Source organism: Corvus kubaryi, unplaced genomic scaffold (genome assembly GCF_017639235.1).
Source record: "Corvus kubaryi isolate FWS band 111438036 unplaced genomic scaffold, C.kubaryi_AGA036_p1.0 37398, whole genome shotgun sequence".
NCBI classification, from domain to species: Eukaryota; Metazoa; Chordata; class Aves; order Passeriformes; family Corvidae; genus Corvus; species Corvus kubaryi.
In genome coordinates this window covers 779,245-803,551 of record NW_024581137.1, presented here as the reverse complement: position 1 = coordinate 803,551, position 24,307 = coordinate 779,245, and the positions used below count along the sequence as shown (strand labels likewise).

At 35.9% G+C, this 24,307-nt stretch overlaps 1 protein-coding gene across 2 annotated transcripts in view; it reads right to left on the bottom strand.

Annotated features, from left to right (window-relative positions):
• The window catches only part of ATP9B (ATPase phospholipid transporting 9B (putative)), a 154,016-nt gene that overhangs the window by 53,732 nt on the left and 75,977 nt on the right, over positions 1-24,307 (bottom strand). For both annotated transcript variants that reach the window (XM_042044621.1, XM_042044622.1), the window contains exons 10-11: positions 22,846-22,921; positions 15,502-15,578 (exon numbers count right to left, since the gene is read on the bottom strand). In XM_042044621.1, coding sequence (XP_041900555.1) covers positions 15,502-15,578; positions 22,846-22,921 — 153 coding nt within the window. The remainder of the gene's footprint in view (positions 1-15,501; positions 15,579-22,845; positions 22,922-24,307) is intronic.

Sequence of the window (24,307 nt, the reverse complement as noted above, 5' to 3'; positions counted from 1 at the left end):
TCTGTCTTTCCTTTAGCAAAATATTTCATCCTTCATGCAACCGAACCTTTGAGCAAACTGAAATATTTGGTATCATGTTAATACTGCAGGTTTATGGAACTGAATTACATAATTTCTACACTGATTTAAACAAATAATTTTAGATATTTATTGTTAATTGTATCCCCAAAGAAACTAATTACAATTACTTGTCTGTATTCTTACATAAATCAGTCCATCTCCAATGCATAGGCATTGAAAACAGCAGAAATTTTAAAACTCAAGAAGAAATACATGGTCACTTTCCAATGAAAGAGATGCTCAAGTACATGTTTTGTAGTGTTTTGATGCATATTCAAAACCAGAGGTTTAAATGCTCTTAAAAGCAGAATACTTTTATTATGTTTTGAGATTACCCTTCTGACTTGGCTGGCTTTACCTTAACACACTATTCATAAATGCATATTTATGTGTTTTGAAATAAACTAATCATTTTAGAAGCAGAATTCCCTTTTGTAGATAGCAATACCTATAATGCTAAAAGAAACAAAAAAAAAGAGGACTCAAACAGTTCTTTCTCTCTCTGCCTCATTTATTCATCCATTTTATATTGTTGCTTTTTCCAGACTCAACATCATCTGAGTTTAGATACTCAAATTGAAGCTCGAGAGTCCTCTCCAGGATTTTAGAGGTGCTTAGCCCTCTCTAGTTGTCTACTGTAATAAAAACTGTAAGTGAGCCATTTCCACAACTGCACTTCAGTAGGGCTCAGTTGGTTGAAGTAAGGCACTTGTTTTGTGAAATGCTAGTCACAGATTTCATAACCTTCCCAAGTGTGTCTTCTTTTTCAATTGTATCCTGGTTTTCCTAAATGCAAACAATTTACTCTATTTGTAGTAAAACATTCTGTTTCAAGTGATCCTAATGAGAGAAACTGAACACGACTCATTCTTAATATCCTGCTGACTATAAATCTGGGTTTCATTAACACTTTTGCGGTTTGGTAAACTACATCACTGTCTCTAAATATTCTTCAATCTGATGTTTGTTCTTTACGCAGAGCAACGAAGCCAAGCCGTGGCTATTTGGCTTTTGCTCCCGTTTGCCCGAGGAGGGAAGGGGAGGCTGGGGCGGGCAGCGCTGCCGTGCGCGCTTTGGTCAGCAGAGGGCGGCCGCGCCCGCCTGTGCCGCACGGAGCCTCCCGCGCCGCCTCCCACCGCGTGCCGCTAGAAACGCTCGGAGTTAATTACTCGGCTCTGACACTTCAGAGTGTGTACTCAGACTATTCTATTTCCTCCTTAGCAAAAAGTTACACTTCATACACCTCTATACAGTCACAGTCTGGCACCTTAAGGCAGCACTAGTCAGATGCTGTGCGACCATATGTTCTCTGACTTCGCTACGTATTTGTCACAAACGTGAATGATTAAAACGCGTACGGAGCACATTAAATCGAAGAAGTTAACAGCCCCTTAAATTCTGGTATCCATACAGGGACTGCGCTGTATTACAAACATACTCTCCTAGTAGAAGCTACCAGTTGTAAACATTTTCTCAAGACCACCCATCAATTTAGAATAATTGCTTCAATAATCTAAAATAACTAGTCATATTAGAAACTCCAACAACCAAAAGCATTCGCACAGTTAAACTTTAATTCATTGGTTTTTTTTTTTTTTTTTAAATTTAAAACAATCTAGGTACACAGCACAGAAGACATTTAGAGTTTCTAAGCACTCCCAATCCTCCTTATATCCAATCAATATTGCTAAGACACGGAATTCTCAGGGGCGGAGGAAGAGCAGGATTTAAAGGTGCTCGATTTTACACTGGAACACTGTCTTCAGATTTGTATTTCATATGTAGCTTTTACATATGCTTGTTATATCTTCCTTAAGCTCAGCCATCATCAGCTTCAACTCAGCAACTTTTCTAAGGATGCTATAACATAATCAGGTCTTTCAAGGGTCAGAATACAGAATAAGCAGCTTTACACATTACACACTATTATTGAAACACTCTCAATGGAGATGGCATTTTTTCAGATCTGAGTAGACTGAAAAATCATGACTTACTCTCTCACAGATTAAGATAATTAGCTGTACCAAAATAACTACAAAACTAGCACAGGGAGAACTGGATCCAAAGCTTTTATTGCGTAGAATTTGCAAAAAAAAAAAAAAAAAAAAAAAAAAAAAAAAAAAAAATTGAGATATATGTAAAAAAATTAAATAGCTCAGTAACAGGTACAACTTCCTTCAAGAAAAAACAATTACAAAGGGGACCTAACAAATTGACAGCTAGTTCTTCCATTTGCGTAAATTTAGGGAATTATAATATACCTACACTTCAGAGCATGCGGCTGACTGGTCTAAAAAACTTTTTCATACAGAAAACTGCACAAATGCTGTATTGTCATGGTAGGGACTGAATTTGTGAGTTTTATATATGGCACACTATGTTTAATAATATTTCATAAACGGTATGGGAACCTTACAGCTTTTTCAAAGACATCTTTGAAATTGAATATTGCAAAATGTATACCTAAAGAAATCCAACATTTCCTTACTCCACATTAAAAAGAAGGTGTTAGTAACTCAGCTCCTCAGAGACTATCTAGATTAAGCTATTAGAAGAGATTATTACATTTTGTAACGAGTTTAATCTCACAAAGGGCTGGGGTAAGAGAGGTCAGAGCTAAGGTTATCAAAACACGTAGCAATTTTTTCATTAAGAATATAATTAAATGAATGAAGCCAAGAACCCAGAAAGTTTAAGCTTAAAGTTTCACAACTTTATTTTATCCCATACGAAAGCAAGTTTAAAGACAGTTTAAAGGGTATGTTTTCCTTCCGTCTTACTCAAGCTTAAATTGAGAGGTGCATGTGAAAATGTCTTTCCATGTAAATTACATATATTTTATTACACGTTGATATTTTAAACGTTAATGAAAGTTGGAAAAAAACTTCAGTGAGAAACAGTGATACATTAAGCTGGTGCTTATGTCATAGAAGTAGATGGAAATCAGAGCTGCAACCTTTCTTCATGGAAATGTAAATGAAGTAATACAGTAGATACAATACATAGATTATTAAAGTGACTGAGGCAACTTTATGAAGATGGATTAGCCAATAAATGCAAGAGAATGAATAAAAACTCTCGAATGAGGAATTAAAATTGGCAGTATGCTGTGATTCATTAATTGGTGGAGCATTTCTACAACCTCCCTCCTCCTCTGCTATATATACTCCAATTCCATCATTAAACCTGGCTCAGCACAGGTCCAAATACAAACACAACCATCCAGGTATTCTTCCACAGGAAATCAGGTAAAACAAAAAAAAAATGAACAACCACACAACACAAAGCATCTCAAAGTTTATCTGGAAGCATTTACATCTGAATCCTATTCATAAGGAATATGAATGTATAGTTACATATAATAGTGTTCAAGAATAAATGGAAAAATGTGTGAGAACGGAACTGAGAAAAAGACAGAGTATTTTGACTGCATCAAACTTTTGTCTCTGTCCCTAGCTATCCCTGAGTATAAAATCCTGTTAGCCTGCAAGCTGAGAAGAAATGTTTCAAAAAGTCTGAGATATATATTGAAATAAAAACTTTTTATGTTCACTTTAAAATTAAAGAGGAGCTTGAAAGCTGCTACATACGGTGGGAAAACAGCAGTTAGTCTCCTTAAAGATTAATTGAATGTCAGAATATAAGGGAAAATGCCAAAGAAAGGGGAGTGAACCTTGAGTCTGAGTAGAAATACCCAAAATACATCCAGAGCAAATGTCCACAACTACTTAAGGAACAGAAAAAATAAATCTTCTCAATGAAGACTTCTAGATAAGATTTGATGTACAACTTCTTACTAGCATTATGTAAAAAACATCAATTTTCAGACTCAAATATGTAGTAGAAATTATGACATGAACTCTAGAATTTCTAGGTAAATTTTAATGCACTGCTGCATTTACAAATAAAACTGTCCTTCTGAAACAAATAACAAACTTTTTAGAAGAAGAATATCAACAAAAAGGATTTTAAGATGTTTCTTAATTTTTTTCTCTAGACAGTTACATGTTATTCAAAATTTATATAATGTCTGTGTTACTACTGCCTCCTGTCCTAAAATAAAATATGTTTCAAGACAATTCAACAGAACATGTTGCTTTGACATTATCCTTGGGATCATATGAATAAAAAAGGTTGTGGAATAATATTGTCCATAATATAGAGATCAGAAGTATTTAATTGTCTTTCTGCTCAAATATACTAAAGAGCTGTAAATATGTACAAATGCACATACATAATACGTATTTTGATTTTTGTACTTAATTCCAAATCTGTTTATACCCACAGAGAGCATAATACTTCAAAAATTCTGCTTTCCTAAGGTTTAAGAGCTGAATTTCATTATTGGAATTCAGCAATGAAGTGGGGGGTGTGTGTGCATGTGTGCAGGATGGTGGTTTTATTAAACAAAACCTCATCTGAACAACAAAAATTAACTTTATAATATCACTGTGTTTTTGAGTTTTTTTACATCATTAAATGTATCAGCTGAAATAGCCTTATTTCTATAAAGCAAGGAACAACAACAACAAAAAACCTTAGCAGAGAAGTCAACTCCTTCTTTTTGTGTTTATCTTCTTAAAGACATTTTATGAACCATTTCATACTTAATGGTTTGCAAGCAATCCCAACACTTGGGAATTGTGTGAAAAGTTGCACAGATTGACAGATGAAGTGAAAAGGTCTGTATTAATTTTCCAAATAAAGAAATGCACGGAGTGGTATTTCACTACGATTATACTCTAAAGTACCAATTAGAACGCATATCAGAAACTAGAGCAAGTTGACACTCTACAATAAAGCAAATAATTTCCAGTTGGAGGGGCAGAAAATGTTAATGTGCAATGTTCAAGACTACAAGAATCTTTGTAAAAGGAAGTAGCTAATAAGGTTTAATGATGCATGTCAGGAAGCCACAGTATGTAGGGAAACACAGCTGGCTTCATTTTGTAAACTATTTGATATACACATCTTTCTAGTTCACGATTATCAGCTGTGCAAGTGCCACAGGGGACAGTTTAGCCTTCAGATCAGGATATTCTTCTTGTTCTCTAAATTACAAGTAAAATACATTAATATAATAGGGTGCTGTAGGCTAGTGCCCTGACTAAAGCTTATCAGCTTACAAAAAAGATTAGAGAACTCTTCTGCAAGATTCAGTTTGAACAATCTCAGCAGAATAAACAGGGTGAAGAATACTGAAATAATAAATGTATTTATTATTAATACAAATCTACTCACATTTTTGAATGTCAGATTAAGCCCTGAAAGTTGCTAAAATAAACATGAAATGTCATTTATATTAATTCATACCATTTCATGATGCATGTACTTGTTTTATTATTAAATTAATATTAATAAAGAAATCATGGGTATTATGGATAGATTGCAGCTATACAAAGCAGTATGCCTCCTGCTTTACTGCAATCCAAGTTGCTCAGTGACTGCAATATGCAGGTGACAGCAATTAGCAGCAGATGACAGAAGCACTTTGAATTTGTACCAGATGGCAGCTAAGGGTCATTGGAAGCTAGCAGACCTTCCACAAGGAAACTGTTGTGTAGCACAACTATAAAACTCTTCAGTACTTAGAAATTAATAATTCAGTTTCTCCAAGGAAATTGTAAAGTTAAAATAGAATATAAAATATTATGCAAGGCATTAAAAGCTCACCTAGTGTTTACAGAATTAAATATATTTAAAAATAAAACACCGCATACAGAGCATATCCTAACCTCACAATAGGCAGAGTCATTACAAAACTAGTATGAACATCAGCTAATGTATTTGCTGAACGATTCAAACCTGTGTCCCAAAGGAAGGGCTACATAAACACACTTTTTCTTCTGAATACATGCTTCAATGCAAGAGGAAAAAAAGGCCAGGGGAAGGTGCATACATGGAATACAACACTTTAATGGGTACCCCTCCATACTTCTGCCAGTGGCCTCAAAAGTACTGTTTCACAGCTCAAACACAATTAGGCGCATCTCATTTGCAAAAATTAATTCCCACAACCTCCAAATTTATAAATACACGTGAATTTCCTTCAGTTTTTTTTAGCTGCAAATCGAGAGTGAGATCCCCTAAGATGGAGCACAGCCCTGCACTAAGTACTGCATAAACTACCTCTACAAGCCAAGGAACTGACAAATTGATTTGAGCTCAAAGGAGAAAGTAATGATACAGTAATAGCTGAAACAAAAACCCAAAAGTGAGAATAAGAGGTGGACATACAGCCAGAGAACCTTTGGGAATTTCAAAATTATGTTTAGATAAGGTCAGTGAAATGGCTACTCAACTGCTTATGGGGAATCCCTACACGTGCATAGAACTGTTAAGAAATCAATCATGTATTCACAAGTTGAAGTCAACAACTCGATAGCAAAGCAGATGAAAGATACATGAGTTGCGATGAAAGTAGCACTAAAAGGAAGGTGACAGGGCTGGACAGGCTAAGGAGGAACACATGGAAGGATGCAGATAAGAGCTGAAGAGGTGAACCTGCAGAAAATGAGTGCACACTAACCAAGACAGCATTTTTCAAGGTAAAGAAATTGTGACACATTATTATTTGATAATTTCATCTTATTAAAGACTTAAACTTTCTTCTTCACAAATGTACTACATTGTCAGAGAAAAAAAAAAAGCATGAGTAAGATGTGTAAAGAGATGAAAGGAAGAAAGAAAGGGGTAGGTGGAACTAGTAAATGTATTAGAGAGACCAGAGTAACAGGGTGGAGAAGCAGAACAAGGCAAGGGGGAAGATAGTCAGAAGAAAGGTAAATTGAATACAAAGCAGAGGACTGGTGCTGGCTGAATCACATCATGAAACAGAGACCATACATATAGAAGGGAATCATGACAAACTGAATCAAACAGTTTTTCGACAGTTCTTTCAAAAAAACCGAGATAAACAACTGTCCAACCACTGTCAAACTTAAACTAGAAAAAGAGCTCTACATGGTAGGCAGAACAACAACAACAACAAAAAAGCCTATCCCTCAAACCCAGTAGGCATCAGTAAGAATCTTATTTTTTTCTCTTGAGCTGAGTCACAAGTCATCTATCTTTGCTTTTATAAAAGAAAATATTTGAGTGGATTCCTCGGAGACTATGAGATTAAGAAAAGATTCCACAATGTCTCCAAATCATAAAAGAAATGAAACTGAGTGCTGTTTTGTATAAACAGTATTTTGGGATACATTCCAAAAGATATGATGGGAAGGGAATGAGCTTTTAGAATATGAAGAGCAATCCACTCTTTACAAACTAATCCACAATCTAAACCACATTATTTTCATCTGATACAAGCAGGAATGCTGATTTTAGTGCTAAATGCATCCACAGGCTTGCTCTCTGAACTGAGGTAAAAAAGAGGCAAAGATTGTATTTGTTAAGAATATGACAAGCTTGTTACTTCAAGCGTGCAAACACAACTCAGTAAATTATCTTAGTTATGATCACTATGTTCAGCCTACATCAAAACAAATACTATGTCCTGGTATGGAGAGAACTTTCCTTTCTCTCTAGATATCCATCACTGTAGACTGAGATTTCGAGGCATGTGAATCATGATGGTTACTGAGCCTCCAGTACTTAGAGAAATACATCAGACTTCAGCTGCATAAATTATTGAGTCACATAAATGAAAACCTCAAAAGATTGTTTTTTATACTTGCTCTACACAAAAAGAAGGCTATCCAGTAATAACAGTAAACAATAATTAATGCTTGTAAAGCATCCAAATACAAGCTGTGAAAATCCAATGAGCATCTATTTTAAGAATGCTCTGCAGGTCTTAAAGATCCTAGTTTCTGACATTTAGGATGTCCCTCTTTCATAATAATTGTAAAAAATAATAATTAATATAATTTGAACTTACCCATCACTAAAACTAATATCTCTATTCCTTCTTATATAATTCCTTTCCATATTGGAAAAAATTAAGTTTATTCAGAAAAATATGAAAACAATGGCAGAAATCACAAAAATTATGCAAAAGAAAAAGTATATAGGCTTTTCCGAATAACAACTAGAGTTCTTAAAGACCTTAGGCACACCTGACTTTCCACACAGTTGCAGCATCAAGTTTTGGAACTGTACATTTCAGAAACATGTTTGCATGGATCTTTAATAAGGAAAAAATAATTCCAAAAATAAGGTTTCAGATTTCCAACAAAATACACACAGTAAGGAAAAAAAACCACACCAAAAAGTGCTCACTGTGGTACGTTGCTCTTATTAGCAAATATCCAGCGCACAGAATATAACACTAATGTAGGAAAACACACAACAGCCTCCTTCCACAACATCAGTGTTTTAGTTGCCATCACTTTGGCTTGCTCACTGCCAACAAAGTCTCACACGTAGAGCCTTCTGAAGGTGGTGCAACTCTAAGCCATGGGATGAGGTTCCAAGTACCCTCTGAGAGGCTGTGCCCTTTGCTCCACCCTCCCAGCAGCTGCATTTTGCCAAGGGCCTGATTAAATTCTGAAAGGCAACAAAGCCATAAGGAGCAATGTAAAGGTAAGAGCAAACTCCCTCAGCTGATTAGCAGCAGTGGAGACAGCAGCTGAGAGGAAATAGCCATCAGGGTCTGCCTCTTTGAGAGCTCACTGGGATACTCCACACAAGCCAACTGTGCAGGGAATCTCCCTTCTGCACTGTCTCCTATAGAATGATGACATTTCAAATGATTTCTTTATTTTACCACAAATCATTCATTTTAGCCTAGTTTGCTACAGGTAAAATACATGTAATTTCTGCTGAGTAAGTAACAGGTTGTTGCTATTCCACAATTTGATCAATTTTAAGAATTGTTCTGTTTTGTGAGATTAATCCATTTTAATAGATAACAGAGTACTCCAGAAACGGTATACTTCACCACTGATCCTTCCTTAAACACCAGTGTGAAATGACATTGAACTACTGAGATAAATTCTAACATGTTCTAAAAATACTAAGATACCAAATTCCAAGCAACTTTTTAAATGGAGTCTCCAAAATCATAAGAGAGAGATCACAGAACATCAAGTAACATTCTTCATGAAAATCACAAGAATTTAGGACTCCAAGTTAGACATGGCTTTTGGCTTCTCATTCACATTCAGGAACATATCAATTTTTATCTTTCTATAGTCTTGTAATAGGGAATGAATCTAACATTATAAGAATTTTAAGCTGTGAACAAATTCTTTGGCTTTGCAAAATCAGTGGAAGAGTTTGCCATCAACTGTAAAATACACAGTAAACTCAGGATACTGTACACAGAGTACAGCGAGAATTCTCTCTCACTACCAAAGAGCCATTCCCTCACTTGTTCTGTATATTATTGTATAGCAATGATTTTGTTTAGAACTAAACTGTATATTGTTGCCCATACTTTGCCATGCAGTAGGATTGTAAACAGAAAGTAGCACCAATTGAAAAAGGACAGTGATTCAACATCCATGTCCCAAGCAGCAGTACCATAACACAGCACAGCCAACCTCGTCAGCTTGTGCAGCATTCAGGCTGAGTGCCTCAGACACCACAAAGCAATGTAGTGCACCACACTACTTACATGCAGCCAGAAAAGACCTATCACATGCCTTGGTATACCAATTGCATGATACATTTAATTGTTGGCTTCAGAACAAATTAGAAGTTAGGGCATAGGTTATTCTGTAATTTAACTTGTGAATTGATAGCAGGCCACATCATGGAAGAACTTCTTCTCCAGCTCAGGGATGTAACAGCAAAGTAGGTAAGCAAGTGATGATCTAATATTTTTGAGACGCCAAAGAAAATACATTAAGATCAACTTTACTCTAAGGCTATAGGCATCATGTGCACACAAACCCAAAATTAGCAGCTTTAGAAACTAGGAGCACTGTAAAACATTCCACTAGGTTGGATGAGAAATGAAGTTGAATACCTTAAACTAACCATTCTCAGTTCCTGCTTCTTCTGTGGCTCTTCTGCTCTCCCCCCACCCCACCTCCTTTATCACTCGTGCCTCAGTTTCCCATTTGTAGTACTACCATTTTATTTCTTTTGAGAACACAGTAAAGAAGAGAATAAAAATATATACACTGCTATATGAAAAGCACTGCTAATGTGGATAAAAGTACCCCACCAAGTCTCTGAAAAGAAGCAGCGTACTGTAAATCCAGGAATGAACAAAAACCCCCAGTACAACAGACTGTTTGCATGAAGTGAATTCTGTCTACATATACACTCAGTGAAGTCAATCAAGACATTCAGTCTTACTGTCTTCTTATTGTCTTAATATCATGGTATAAATCTAGCATTCTTCCAGTTTTCTATATATGAAAGAAAACTGAAAACCTCAGCTTCTTTATGTGGAATTACATTTTTTCCATACTAGTCATCTAAGGATTGAAATTCCCACTTTGACACTCTTGCTATTTCAGTTCATGGAGTTAAAGGTAATTATAGTAGGTAGATGTTCTCCCCGTCTCGGAGTAAAGGACACAGAAATTTTGTCTTAGGTTTGCCAAAACTCTGCTGACTGTTTCCAAGCATCAATATTCCTACATTCTAATTTTGGAACAACAAAGGTGCCTCCTCTGCCTTTTAGCCTTTTCTTTCCAAACTTTTAAAGAAAAATACCTTTTGTCTTCCTCCTTAGCTAACACTGTTCCATCCTTCTTGCTGAGACACTGTAGGCTTTTCAAGGTGCTACTCTCTTTCCTTTGCACAGAGATGACAGCACATGGAGAGAAAAGCATCAACAACACTATTATATGTATTTCCTTGTGGCCTGATCCCACGAATTCTCCTGTACACCAAGAGACGGATTCTTGTACTTCATGGGAAGTTGGTAGTTAAGCACTTTCTTGGACAGAAGCTCTGTGTCAAGGCACAAACGAAGTATGGGGACTACATACTACCTGTAAGTGACAGCTTTTTCAGTTTTATCCAATACAAAGAAAAGTTTTTAGGATGATTAACTACAGCACACAATACTCCAATAAAAAGTGTGGCATAAACATTTTTCTTATAAATCCTTAACATTTGCCATGAAGAGCCACGTAACAATTTTCACTGCTCTACTTTTACCCTGACCCTTCAGACATAGAGCCAGAGAAAGCCCTTCTTCTCAAACAGACTACGAATATCAAATTATCTATTTAGTAAAAAAAATATGCTGGGCTCTTGCACAACAATGTATCAGCAGGATAACGTCAATGCCCTTATGAAGCTCTGAACAGAAATGCAAGTTGGACTTAGAAATGTCAGCCTTTGGGGTGGAACAGATAAGAACGGCTTACTAGAGCCACTAATAAGATGCTGGACAACCTAATTTATTGACATTCAAAAAAATGTGTCAAGGCAGGAGAAGCATGTATTCTGAGTATTGAAAAAGCTATGCTGAACAGGGAAATTGGTGAAGTGGCATCAGTTTCTGGGAACACATGAATCTGCTCCAGCCACTCCATTTCACTCCAAATAAAGAATTGGAGGGAGGGGTGTCCTTTTTTAGCAAATATTTTTCAAAAATCATCCTCATAAAAAAGGGAGAGAGCACAGATAAAAGCCTTTTAAACACAGCGAAGTAAATTTGGTCACAAAACACCAGGAAGAAATTTTTAGGGAGGAGAGAGAGAATGAGAGAGAGAGAGAGAGAGAGAGTGAGCAGTAAAATGATTTTGCCTCAGTTTACTAGAATATCAAGACTGTTTTCAAATAATCAAGAGCAACACATACACATAAAAAAACCCAACTACCCTTTTGAGACTTTCATTTGTTAAAAAAACCAAATCAGAACAGCAAACAAGCAACAAAAGCAGGAACCACAGAAGTAGTTAGCTTTCAGGCTAGTTAAGAATTAGGGTAAAAACAATATTACTGTTTTGATGAACACTAAATGGTTACTATGAAGTTTTACTTCTGATGTTAAAATTTAACAGCAGATGAAGAATTCCATAAAATAAGGGGACAAAAAAAGTGTTTCGAATGCCGCTTATAAGGATTAGCAAAATTAAGACTATTTTTATACTAATCTGAAGCACACTAGGCAGATTACATGCTGTAACTCCTTTAGAGAGACTACCGATTTCTCAGGAGATCCATTTATGATAATTTCTACTTGTTTGGATGCATTACTGTGTACATTCTGGGTGTATATATATTGCAAAGTCCAAGTAATTTTAATGTTTCAATCTTAGTACACAAAATACATTACCTGGAATTTATTTCCATCTCCTGCCAAGGACACTGTGCTTTTTTAACTTAACCCCCAAAATCTGCTTCCATTGATGGAAACAAGTCACATTTGCAGAAGGGCTGCACTAACAGCCTTGCTTTCTATGAAGACCAAAGCTGCAAAAGCAACTCTGAATTTAGATAAAAAAAAACTGTTCTGCTCTTGAAATAGGTAAGAATGAGAACACTGCAAAATGCCAGACAAAATAAATAAATAACCTTAGTTTGTTAATTTCCCTCTTGGTTAATTAACACCTGTAAATGACCTTTAGCATTGACAAGTCCAACTTCATCCAGAAAGCCAAGGTTTAAGAATATCTATCCAAATAGGATTGATTACTGATTACAGCATTGTGAGGAGCACAATTCAATCTGATTTTTTTTTTTTCTTTAAAGGCTGGAACTGCATTCCTGAGTAAGCTGATGTGACTGCCAATGAGGTAAAATGCAGAGAGTCATTACACCATAATGTTGATGTTACCACTTCTACATTTATCTGAAGCACAGAACATATATCATTTTAGACTGAAATTAAACCTTGCCAGAAATAATTTTTCTTTATATTGTTGGAATTAAAAACATATTGAATTGATCCATTAAGAAAATTCTATGCTCTCTATCTTTGTGTTTTTCAGACTGTGTCTGCATCCTTAGGCAATGAAACAATTTTTACAATTGTAATAAAACAAGTAAGTGTTGACTTTAAGTTAAGAAAATTGTTGCTTGAATGACTAAATACTTCAGCAAACACAATAAATCCTTCTAAGTTTAACATACAGATAAATCCCATGCTTGAACAAGTACATAAATTTCACAATTTTTCTTGTGCAAGTTTTCTTAAACTTATTTCAGTTTTAGTCTTCTGCTGAGTGTTTATAGAGCAGGTCTGCATCTCTAAATTTTAATATTGGTTCATTCAAAAAGCATCTACCCTTAAGAAGGAAAACTAAATATCTACCATTAGAAAAAACAAGTTTATAGTACAAAGTACAGCAGTAATGTTACTCTCCAGCAAGAAATACAACTGTAACACTTATCTGTATTTCAGTGAAAAGAGGACTGATAAAAGAGTCAGGTCCATGTATTTCTTGCTTATTTCTGGACATATGAGTTTCAGTTTGACACGGTAATTTGGGAATCTTAGATCTCAGTGTTTTCTTTCTCTCAGAGAAAGAAGACACCAGCATCATTGAACTATATTCCCAACAAGAGTGTATCAACAGATTTTACAGGAAAATCTCTAAAATGCTATTTTTATTTGTTTTCAAAGAGCAGCAGAGAGAGACAATGTGCCATTTCAAACCAGTTTCAAACAGTATTTGAAACAGTTCTTTCCTAAAGCAGAAAAGGCAGCAGACTTATTTCCTCTCAAGTTTGTAGCAATAGCACAATTGATCTATTTAATTTTAATTTTGTTTCAGCAAGTTGGATGCAAATTTTTTTTAATGTTCAAATCCTTAATCTCTCAACTGTAATGTATCTTCTACTCTCAAAGGCTATTTTAGACTCCCTTTGCCCTCCTTTTGGCTCCTAATGCTACATACCCTACCTAACATGTAACCATTATTGTCAACCTTGAGTAAACATAGGGAGATTCCCAAATACACAGAGGAGGAATGAAGTGAGTTCTGTTTGTCTACCTTCTGCATGGCTAGCCAGCGCAAAATATCACTTACAGGCAGCAAGCATCTTATCATACAGAAGTATGCAAACCAAACTCATCCTATGGTAGAAGAAAGAGACAGTAAGATGCAGACTGCACAGAGAGGTACAGCTAAAACTGTATCTTATAAACGATGACAACGATTTTTTACAGTGCAGTACTCCATTTTATCACTTACTCTGCTGTGAGAGCCATAAGTCTTTTTCTGTTTTCAGTTCCCAAATTCATCCTTACTGGCCATCTTACATGTTGGTTACTGCTTTAAACAAGGTTGCTTAGTCCACAGAGACAAAATCCCCATGCCAATATTTTTGTTGAAATAGTCACACACAAAAAATTTAACATTTACTAAAACCCTAAGACACCTCCAGAATCTGTTGAATTTGGGTAATGCATGTTACATTTATGCATACTCCCCTATCAATTTACTACATTAAATAATTTCATTTTAAACACCTGTGAGAATTATTTATTAGTCAGAAGTTGTTCAGAATTCTTGAAGAAGATTCTGTTACTAAAGGGCTCGTCTTTGTATCAGGTAGAATAGAAAATAACCATACACCACAAACATTCTGATTCCATTTTACTCTATTATTTTAAATGCATGTTACAAAGATCAAAATAATAGAAGGCCATCTTAATCCACGTAATGGTACATATCACCTGTCTCAGTCAATGAGACATTTAAAAGCATCTCTTTATTAGAAACACAAATCAATACACTCAGGGGACTGCAATAACTGCTTCAAGCAATTTGTATTATCATTTCACTCTCGATGTTCCTACTCAGAGCAACTTAATATGAATAGCGTGAAAATGGCAACCTGTCACAGTTGATTTTTTTTCTAAACCTCTTGCAATCATTCTTTCCTTTCTTAATATAATTATCATCTTACAAAACACAGGTCTAGGTTGTAAGGTACAGCACGCAGCTGAAGTTTTATTTCTTTAAAATTGAGGGCGCTCCCCAACTTACAATAGAAACATTACTGATTAAGTGAAGAGCTATTTGCTTTGTTTAGAACTGTAAGAACCTTGTACAGAGGCAAGCACTGAAACTTCTGGTATCTTCTCAACAGAAAAATCTCTTGAAAATGTTTTAATTGCTTGCAAAAATCCCTGAAAGTGTGTTCTGGGTACTGACTGGAACCTAAGTTATCTTGTTCTACCACCACTGGTAGCCCAAATAAACTTTAGTAGTCTGTTATAAACACTCCTTAAAACTACTATGTATGCTTAGCGAAATACTTTACAGTAAAATAATCTGGGAGAAGTGAAAATTAGTATGTAGCTGTGAGACAGAATTATTTGAGTCTGAAGATGCACATTGATACTTCAAAGACAAATGCCTCCATAAGTACCTCTAACACTTCTAGCAAAAGGAAGAATAATTTTACTTTCAAAAGGAGGCAGTGGCAGAATTCACTTCTTGTACCAAAATTCAAGACAGTTCAGCACACGTGAAACATATCACAGTAAAAACTTGTAGATTTTGGGTTTAGGTACATCTATTTTTAAGTTTACTGAGAACAGAATCTGGCAATCCCAGAGTAAGTCTAACTTACCTTATTTTTTGGATTGGATGTGTTCATTACGCTTCGTGTTTCCTTGCCTGTGTAAATAACAACACCAATTACAGTTCCTGAAAAACAAACAAACAAAACCCCAGAGGTGTCAAGTAAATAAGAAAAAATTTTTCCAAATTAAAACTTGCACTAATTTAGTTCCCTAAACAAATCAATTGTATGAAAAAGCCCCAACATTTATGCATAACACTGTGAGTGCTTTTTTTCAGAATATACAATGAAGAATCATTTTAACTTCTGCAATAAACACCCATAAAGATGATAACAGGCTTTCCTTCTTTTTTATGGGAACAGTACTTCCAATGGAACTGGTTAAAAACTTGTACTTGAACTTAAAATTTCCTCCAACTGTTTTCAGCAGTTAGGACAGCATAAATAACTGCACAGGGAATAAAAAAATGAGTAAAGTGGTGCTGAACACATCATACACCAGTTGCCTGCTACCTCTGCCATCTATAATGATGTGAAATCTGGTTCAGCCAATTAATTACTTTGATAGAATGTCACACAGAAATATTCTCTTTATTAGCTTATAAAAATGATCCCCAAGTTTTAATTGTCTTTTAGTCAATTTTTACAGCATGGTATAGGAAAATTTGGCTTCAGCATCACTAAGTAAATTTTTATATTAAATAAAATTCTATTTTTTTATTAATATGCCACTATACCACTTTCTTGCATTAAGAAAAACCCCTTATTTCTATTACTTTGTTAAGTGACCTGAAATGGCTTTATGGCAGTACAAGCAATAACGTGATTTTTTTGGTGGTCACTATGCTATAAAGAAATAATAAACATAACTATTCAGAAACTCCCTGCTCAGAAAACTTTAAAAAAAGTAGAAGTATTACATGTTTGTCTGACATTAACCTAACTTGTCTTTGGCAATCAGAGCCACAGTAAGATCTGCTACCACTACTCTTGTAGCATAACAGGTCATAAAAAATCAAAGAAACACCCAAACACAAAAAAGATGATAGTGAAAGACATTTGCAATAAAGATGATTGCATTTACTCAAAAATAAGAATGTGTCCTGGTTTAATTCCAGATGGCAACTTGCTTTTATGCAGCTGCTCACTCACTTCCTCCCCAGAGCACCAATGATGGGATGGGGAAGAGAATAAGGAAAAAAAAAATAAAAAGAAAATAAAACCAACCAAGCAACCAATCCTTCCCCTCCAAAAAAACCCCCACCACAACTCATGGGTTGAGATAAGAACAGTTTAATGATTGAAACAAAGTAAAACATAACAACAATACTAGTAATACTCATGATAATGATTATAAATACTGTAATGAGAAAAAAACCCAAAAAACCCCGAAGACCCAAGTGAAGGAAGTGATGCATAGTACCATTGCTCACCACCCATTGATCAATGCACAGGCCACCCCAAAATTCCTCCGATAGTCACTAATCCATAATTTCTGAACTCCTTCTACTGTCCCCAACCAATGTCCACACATCCCTTTGGGGTACTTTATTTTGGAGTGATCCTGAGCTGACCTCTGTCTAATAGTCAGCTGCATAAAACTAACCTACTGGACAATACCCTGTAGGGAATTTCCTTTTGCACACTCCAGCAACCTCTGCCTTTGTTGGGGTCTCCTCCCCTGCCATGTAGCCCTGGGAGAGGGGCCCTGGGGGGGAGGCACGGGTTTTCCCTGCCCCTGGTCACCTTTTTTTCCCATTGGTTGGTTTGTGTTCCCTGATAATGCCAAGGACCCTCGGGTCCCGTGACTGGAGAGTTCCTGAGCAGAGCCCCGGCCATGCGGCTGGAGAAATAAACATCTCTGAAACATCTACCACAAATCTGTCCATATATACTTCGCTTTCCATGAGACTCCTGGTTTGATATATGCGTGTTACAGTAATCCCCGCTGCAACATGCCTTCACAGCTGTTTAGTTTAATAGAAGTTGGGGAGGACTCTACATTCCAGATGGCACATTTCTACAAAGTTTCGCCTGGCTAGGCTGCTGCAGCTCAGAAAAACAAACTGTCCTACTTGTCTCGTATTTTGCTCCTTGAAAAGTTGGTTCCAAAGGTGAAAGTCAGATAAATTCCATTTTGACTACTGAACTTAGAGCAGAATTTTGGTTAGACCTGACTAAACTGCTGCTTATAACAAGTTGTTTATCTAAGTCTTTAAACTTTCTGGTGTTAGCACAATATCAGTGGTAAATAAGTATTCCTTAGTTCTGAAGTACATTGGTGTAGGGAACTCCATCCCTAGTTTCAGTGTTGTCCCACAGTGGTCACACCAGGGACAATTCTGGTGTCCAATAAAATGAACTGAATCCAATCTGGGATTTCTGGAAGCACAGCTGTACTGCAAGCCTCAGCTTATTAAAAGCAGTGACTCACGGATCTTTATGTACGGGGCCTCTGCAAACTGGGTCTCATGTACACTGGGCAGTCACTGATTGGTATGAGTGGAGTGGTTAATGAAGGGAAGAGAAGTTACAAGGTACCACTAGAACAAACATGTGGGCCAGAAAAAAATGAAAGCAGACTTGTGAAGAATTAACACACAAATAGTTAGGCATACTCTAAATCTGGTGTGTGATCATATAAATTTTGGTATCTCCGAAGCACTACATGAACCATAGAAAAACCAGGGTGCGCTCAAATTAATTAAAATCGTATGTAGGAGTTGGCAGAAAATACTGCTTTTGACAGCTGTGCAGTTATATAAATTGTCCTGATTTTATCTGAAGTTACTTCACAAGACTGACACCTGCCAAAATGATGACGAAATTTCATTAATACAAATCTTCTCTTCATAGGTATCTCAGCAGGTTTCTCAGAAAGCTGCATTATCTTTTTCAGCATTTGAACCACACTGATCATTACCACAAGTGGAGAACAAAAAGCTAGAGTCCATACTGTAGTGGACCTTTTGAGGCATTTTAAAATTTAACTGCTGACTTTCCTCTCTCCCTTTCTGAAATGAAATCTACTGAAGCTTGCAATAAACACAAACACCACAGTCACTGATGCCACAGGTACATATGATTTGAAAGAGAAGTAATTTAATTGAAGATAAACAAAGAGGTTTTCAGAATACTCAGTGGTTTAAATTATTTGTTTTTATTTAAAGGTGTTTCTCCAGGGACAGTAGTTTTTCAAGTTTTCAGTAACCAAAATTGCCTTTCCTTCAGGCACTGTTATTAATTCCACAGTGATAATACACATATTAAGAATGACAGAGACTCTGTGCCTTACTGCTACTTTTTAAAAACCTGCTGGAATGTTGCCTGTAAGTAGAAAAGTCAGAATATTTTTTCCTATCTCACTTATTAAAGAATAGCAAAAGGATGACTGCATGCTTTGGACTTGAGAGAAAAGCTTTTGATTTCCATCCCTGACAGAGGCTTCCAGTGTGATCCAGGCATATTAATCTTTGTCCTTTCTAGGGTTAGGATAAACATCATACAGACAGTCACCAGATCTCTGTCAGAGCATCACAGCAAAGGGCAGAAAACTCTGCAGATTGGCTATCACTAGGAATCTCCATTTAAATATCTAAACTATCAATTTTGAAACTAGGTATACATTAGGTGTGGTAAAATGCATTTTTTCCCCCATTAAGCTTATTGTTATTCTAAGGGGTAAAGAGACATACTAAATCCAAGGAAAGTAACCGCCTTCCAAATTTGAGTAATCTCACTCTCCTAAACATTATATTTTGATATAAAAATGACATGGAATAGTTTATTCTTGAGTTGTTTGGAATTACACAGTTTTGTTGAATCAATTTTTTGGTTCCCAAAATTCATGAAGAAAAGTCTTAAATTATAGCAAATAATCTTGTCACTTTTACTGCTCTAGCAATAGGTGCTTTTTTTTCTCTGTAGAATCCATTACTGTACTATCCTGATATTTTCATGAGCTTTGGCAATCTGCATTCAAGATGCAGTTGATAAGATTCTTTGAAGTCTTTATACACTTAAATTTACTGTTACTGATCTGCAAAATTATTGATTTGTGGTCTCTCTCTTCTAGAACTGTCAGGCCATCAGCAACCAGAGCTCAAGTTTTCTGAGGTATTCCCCCACATAATTCCCCAAACACTTTTCCCAGCCTAACCTTGACCCTCTGTATCACCTTGACAAATAGCAATGGCATCTATCCTGGACATAGTGGGCTATCCTACCTGATGCAATCTGTTTTTTGTAATACGTCAAAGAGGAGTATCAGGAAATGCAGCATCTATTAATCACAGGGAGGAGAGCCCCCTCACCCAACAATTGTCCTGTATGTCCTATGCAAAACCATTTTTAAAATTAAATAAGGCTTTGTATCTGCAACTCAGGTGCATATTCCTTTCCTGGGCATCAGTGATGTAGCTCTCTGTCTCCACTCCTGAGACTGACACCATCAGTCAGTAATATGTCAAGATAATAGTGCCAGGTGGACCCACAACACTTTGTTAACAACCTACAAGGGGGTTGGCAAGGGCATAACAGGGTCCCAATGAGTAACAAGTTTGCTTGGCTTAGTAACAGATGATGACTAGGCTGCTTAGAGAGCACAGGAGGAAGCAGCCTTCCAAGCTAGACTGCATTAAAGACTGTCATACCAAAGAGTCTTAGGGTAAAGGAAGAGATGTACAGGAAACATTGTGGGGCAGAACTCTACCCCCCACTACCTGGACACAGGCCTCAAACCCCCTCTCTTGAACCAAAGTGGAATAGTAACAGAATTATTAGGCCTTGCACACAGACATCACAGACTTTCTCGGTGAAAAATACCTGTGTGTAACAAAACCATGTACCTAGACACTAAGGACACTGAAATCAGATACAAGTGTGGGTGAGGTAGCTGTCTACAGAGTAGAAAAACTGCAGACTTTCACATGCTATGGGCTGTTTATTGTTCTGTTTTCATGGAATCCTAGTGTCACTTGTCTGTAGAAGCTATGCACAAGCATAATCTCCCACTACATTCTTCAGATATAATTAAGGGCTGTGACTGATCATAGTAGGGAAGGGAATGCAGAGATGCTTGCAAACTTTTGTAGGCAGAGTCACCCTTTGATACCCTTCCACAGCAGGTTTAAGCAAGACAGCTTATATGTGCCTATAATGCAGTCAGACAGTGACCAGTATTTTTATTAAGATTTTCAGTTGTCACAAATCTTGGAAACTCAGTTATGAAGTCTACTTTAAAAAAAAAACCCAAACAAATTTAGTTACCTTGGCATCAAGTGTTATAACTTAGTTATGTACATTTGACTTGGAAGTGAGATGGAAACAACTGAATGATACATCAGTTACCAACCAGATCTAGAACATTTAATTTTAACAATTTGCTAGATATTTTACCTTATGGTCTTCCTCATGACTATATGCACAGTGTACCTCTAAGAACTTATAAATGCCTTATTAGATAAGCAACAGACTGAAGGCAATAATTTCCTACTTTTTGCTAAAGGGCTAATCCTATCAAATGCTAAAATTACATCCACCGAGGTCCTGAGTAATTCTTAAGATCTGGATTTTTGCCATACAGGACAAGGAGCACTTACATGACAGAAGAACATTACCACTATATTAAATTGTAGTTAATACATGAAATGAGGTAAGTGAAATGAATGATATGCCAAAGGTTAGATATAATTAATGTCACAAAATCAGTTACCGAAGGAAATTATTTTTCTCTGGTACCTGAATTCAAGCTAACTTCTGTATGCACACCATGAAACCATTTTTAATTTCTTGATCACATTATTTTTCCCTTCAGAAGGGCTTGCAGTCTTGAAGAGCCATTCAATATTTTTACTTTGTATTATTCAGTGAGTTTGCCCTTAGTCTGCCTTAAAGTCTTATTCCAATGTTCAAAACTATCTTTCAACAAGAGAATTATCTTATGTTTTTCTACTGCCATCATTAATAATGAGCTAAAGTCCTTCATAAATAATTAAACTTTCACAAGACACCTCAGAAGTAAAAACCCCAAACTTATCTTAAGGTACAAATTTTAAGGAGCACTGTTTCCATTAATATGGGTGCCAACTTTAGGTAGCAGAGCAATCAGTCAATAGCTATACTTCTAAACAAAATCATCTACCATGGAAATGAAAACATGAACAGCTTTCAATTAAAATTCAAATGTACTGATTCAGAATTACTGACTTTGCAAATGCACACTCTGAGTGTAGTTTTCCTCCATACTTAGATTTGAGGAAAAGCAAACTCAAACCAAGTTTACACAGTATTGAAATTTATAACTCATGAGAAGTGTCTTTCTATACAAAGTTAAAGATCTTGGCTACCTAAGTTAAAAACCTGAAGACAATTTTAGGCATTGTCCATGAACAGTTTCAGTGAGAATAGTTTTCCAGTGCAGTCAAACCAAACACCACTAAGAATCAAAGAACATAACTATCTTTTCAGCACTTGGGAAAGGAGCGGTCAGTCACAGACTCCTTTGCTACCTCCTCAGAGTTAATCTCTTCCCCACAGCCTTCCAGCAGGCCCCTCACTGATGTAAGAAGTCTTCATAGCAGGGACTTAATTTATAATTTAGCTGGAGAGTTCTTTACTTTCTTCCCCTTTCTTGGCTTTTCCCGGCTGTTCAGATTCCCCATCTTAAATCCTAGTTCTCTTCAGAAATGATGCTCTCCCAATTCCTTATTTTCAGTCTTTTCATGCAGAAGAATAACCACAGTCCTTTTGACTTTTCTTACATAGAGCAAAAATGAAAGAAAATAAATTTCTATTCTAAAAACCAAAAAGTTACAATGGCTTAAAGTCTGAATACAGCATCTAGGTAATAACGTGTACTCATTTATAGTATCAGGGACATATATGAAATGGTACTAATACTTGCAATTTTAGATCCCAGTACTTTAAAATTACATAACTTTATAACTTATCTATTCTTTCTGATTAAGATTTTGCCTAATAGGAGATATTAATCACAGAGTATACATAAAAGAAAAACTCCTAAAAAAAGCAAAACCACCCTTGCTTTTCAGCAGGGAAAAGCATACACTGTGAGCTGAACAGAGCACCTTACAACTTGAAGTTTTAATTAAATCAAAAAGGTCAGTGACTTCAGTGGGCTACAAGGGACTGCACTACTTAAAGAGCAAAATTTAAGTAAAAAAAGCCCCAAGCTATTAAGAGGGATTAAAAATGTATGAAAATATTTTGAGCAGCATGATGAAAGTAATGGGAAAGCAGAAAAGCAACAGTTTAATAGTCTGGAAGATAAAAGTATTTTACAATGTGAAATATTAATAGCTTTTGAAAAATAAGGATACACTGACATGGAACTATTTAGACACATTATCAGCTTTGTATTGCAGCACTTACCCGAAGCAACAACAGTGCTTGCCCATAATGTATTTTCTATGCTTAGGCTTTCATGAACTGCAGGATCACTGTCCTCCTGTTAAAAGTAAGAACAGCTAATAAGTAAATCACCAGCACAAAAAATTAAGAACCATGTCAAACCATCTGAATAACTGACACAGGATCCTTGTATCCAAGCTTGCATCCTTGTATCAATCACTGTATAACAGCATTCATTGCACATACACAGACACAAATAACTTTCCAAAAAGTGAAATCATGTTTGAAGTTCATATTACTTTTATCCAATCATACTAAAAGAACTAGTCAAAATTATTTTCGAAGTAACATATTCTTTTCCTCTGATATATCAAACTGCAGAACAGTATGTTATAGCATGCAGTTAAAATGAGTCATGAACAGTAACTCCCAAAAATTATCACCATGTTCTGTATTTAAATAATCCATAATTCATATAGTAAGTTATGGTCATCATCATTTTTTGCACCTGATCAACATTATATAAACTTCAGGGAAAAATATTTAGACTTCTAAAACGAAATGCGGTCTTGTATTATCTTACCACATACTTACAAAATACATACTTCTTGGGAAAATACTTCCAATAGAAAACTGCTTCCATGATTACTTTAAATTTCCCCTTTTCTTCCTCCCCTCTGTCCTCGCAAGACATAATGATCCACAGATTGTAAACACACAATCTCTCATAATCAATTTGGAGCACGTACAGATTTGTTACTCATTAGCAGCTGTAAAATGTGCTGTTTACAACTAAAGGAAACTTTAGGAGGTAGGATAATCAAGCGTATTTGATCAAATTACAGATTGGTGCTAAACATTTTGCAGGAAAGGGGGGACGACATTTATCAAAGTACACAGTAAATTCTACATATTGTCAATAATCAAAACTATGCCCATTTTTCATTTCTATTTTGAAATCACCAAGCACAGGATGAGCTGCATAGAAATTTCTGTTTCTAAAAAAAGAAAAATCTCCAACTAAACACATAAATTTTTGTGCGTACATCAAGAGATCCCTATATAGCAAGGAAACTATACTTCTTGTTCTCCTAAGCGAGGAAAAATCATTGTTTAAAAGGCATGGAGAACCATTCTGTCAAGAGCAGAGGGGAAGAGAGGGATGATATGGAATTAGCCCTTAGAAGAAAATCACAAGTTTTGAATCAAGATCCATATTCTGACGATCCTGGGATTAGTTCAGTTGGTTAGGCCATGGTGCTAATTATGCCAAGGTTGTGGCTTCAATCCCCATTATGGGCCAGCCATTCACTTAAGAGTTGATGATCTTTATGGGTCCCTTACAATTCAGAATATTCTGTGATTCTGTGAAGAATCATCCTTGTTCTATAAGATTAGCCTTAAATTAAGATAAAGGGGAATTATTTTTTGATTCTTACCCAAGGAATTAGTACTGCAACAATTATTTGCTATACTCCTAACT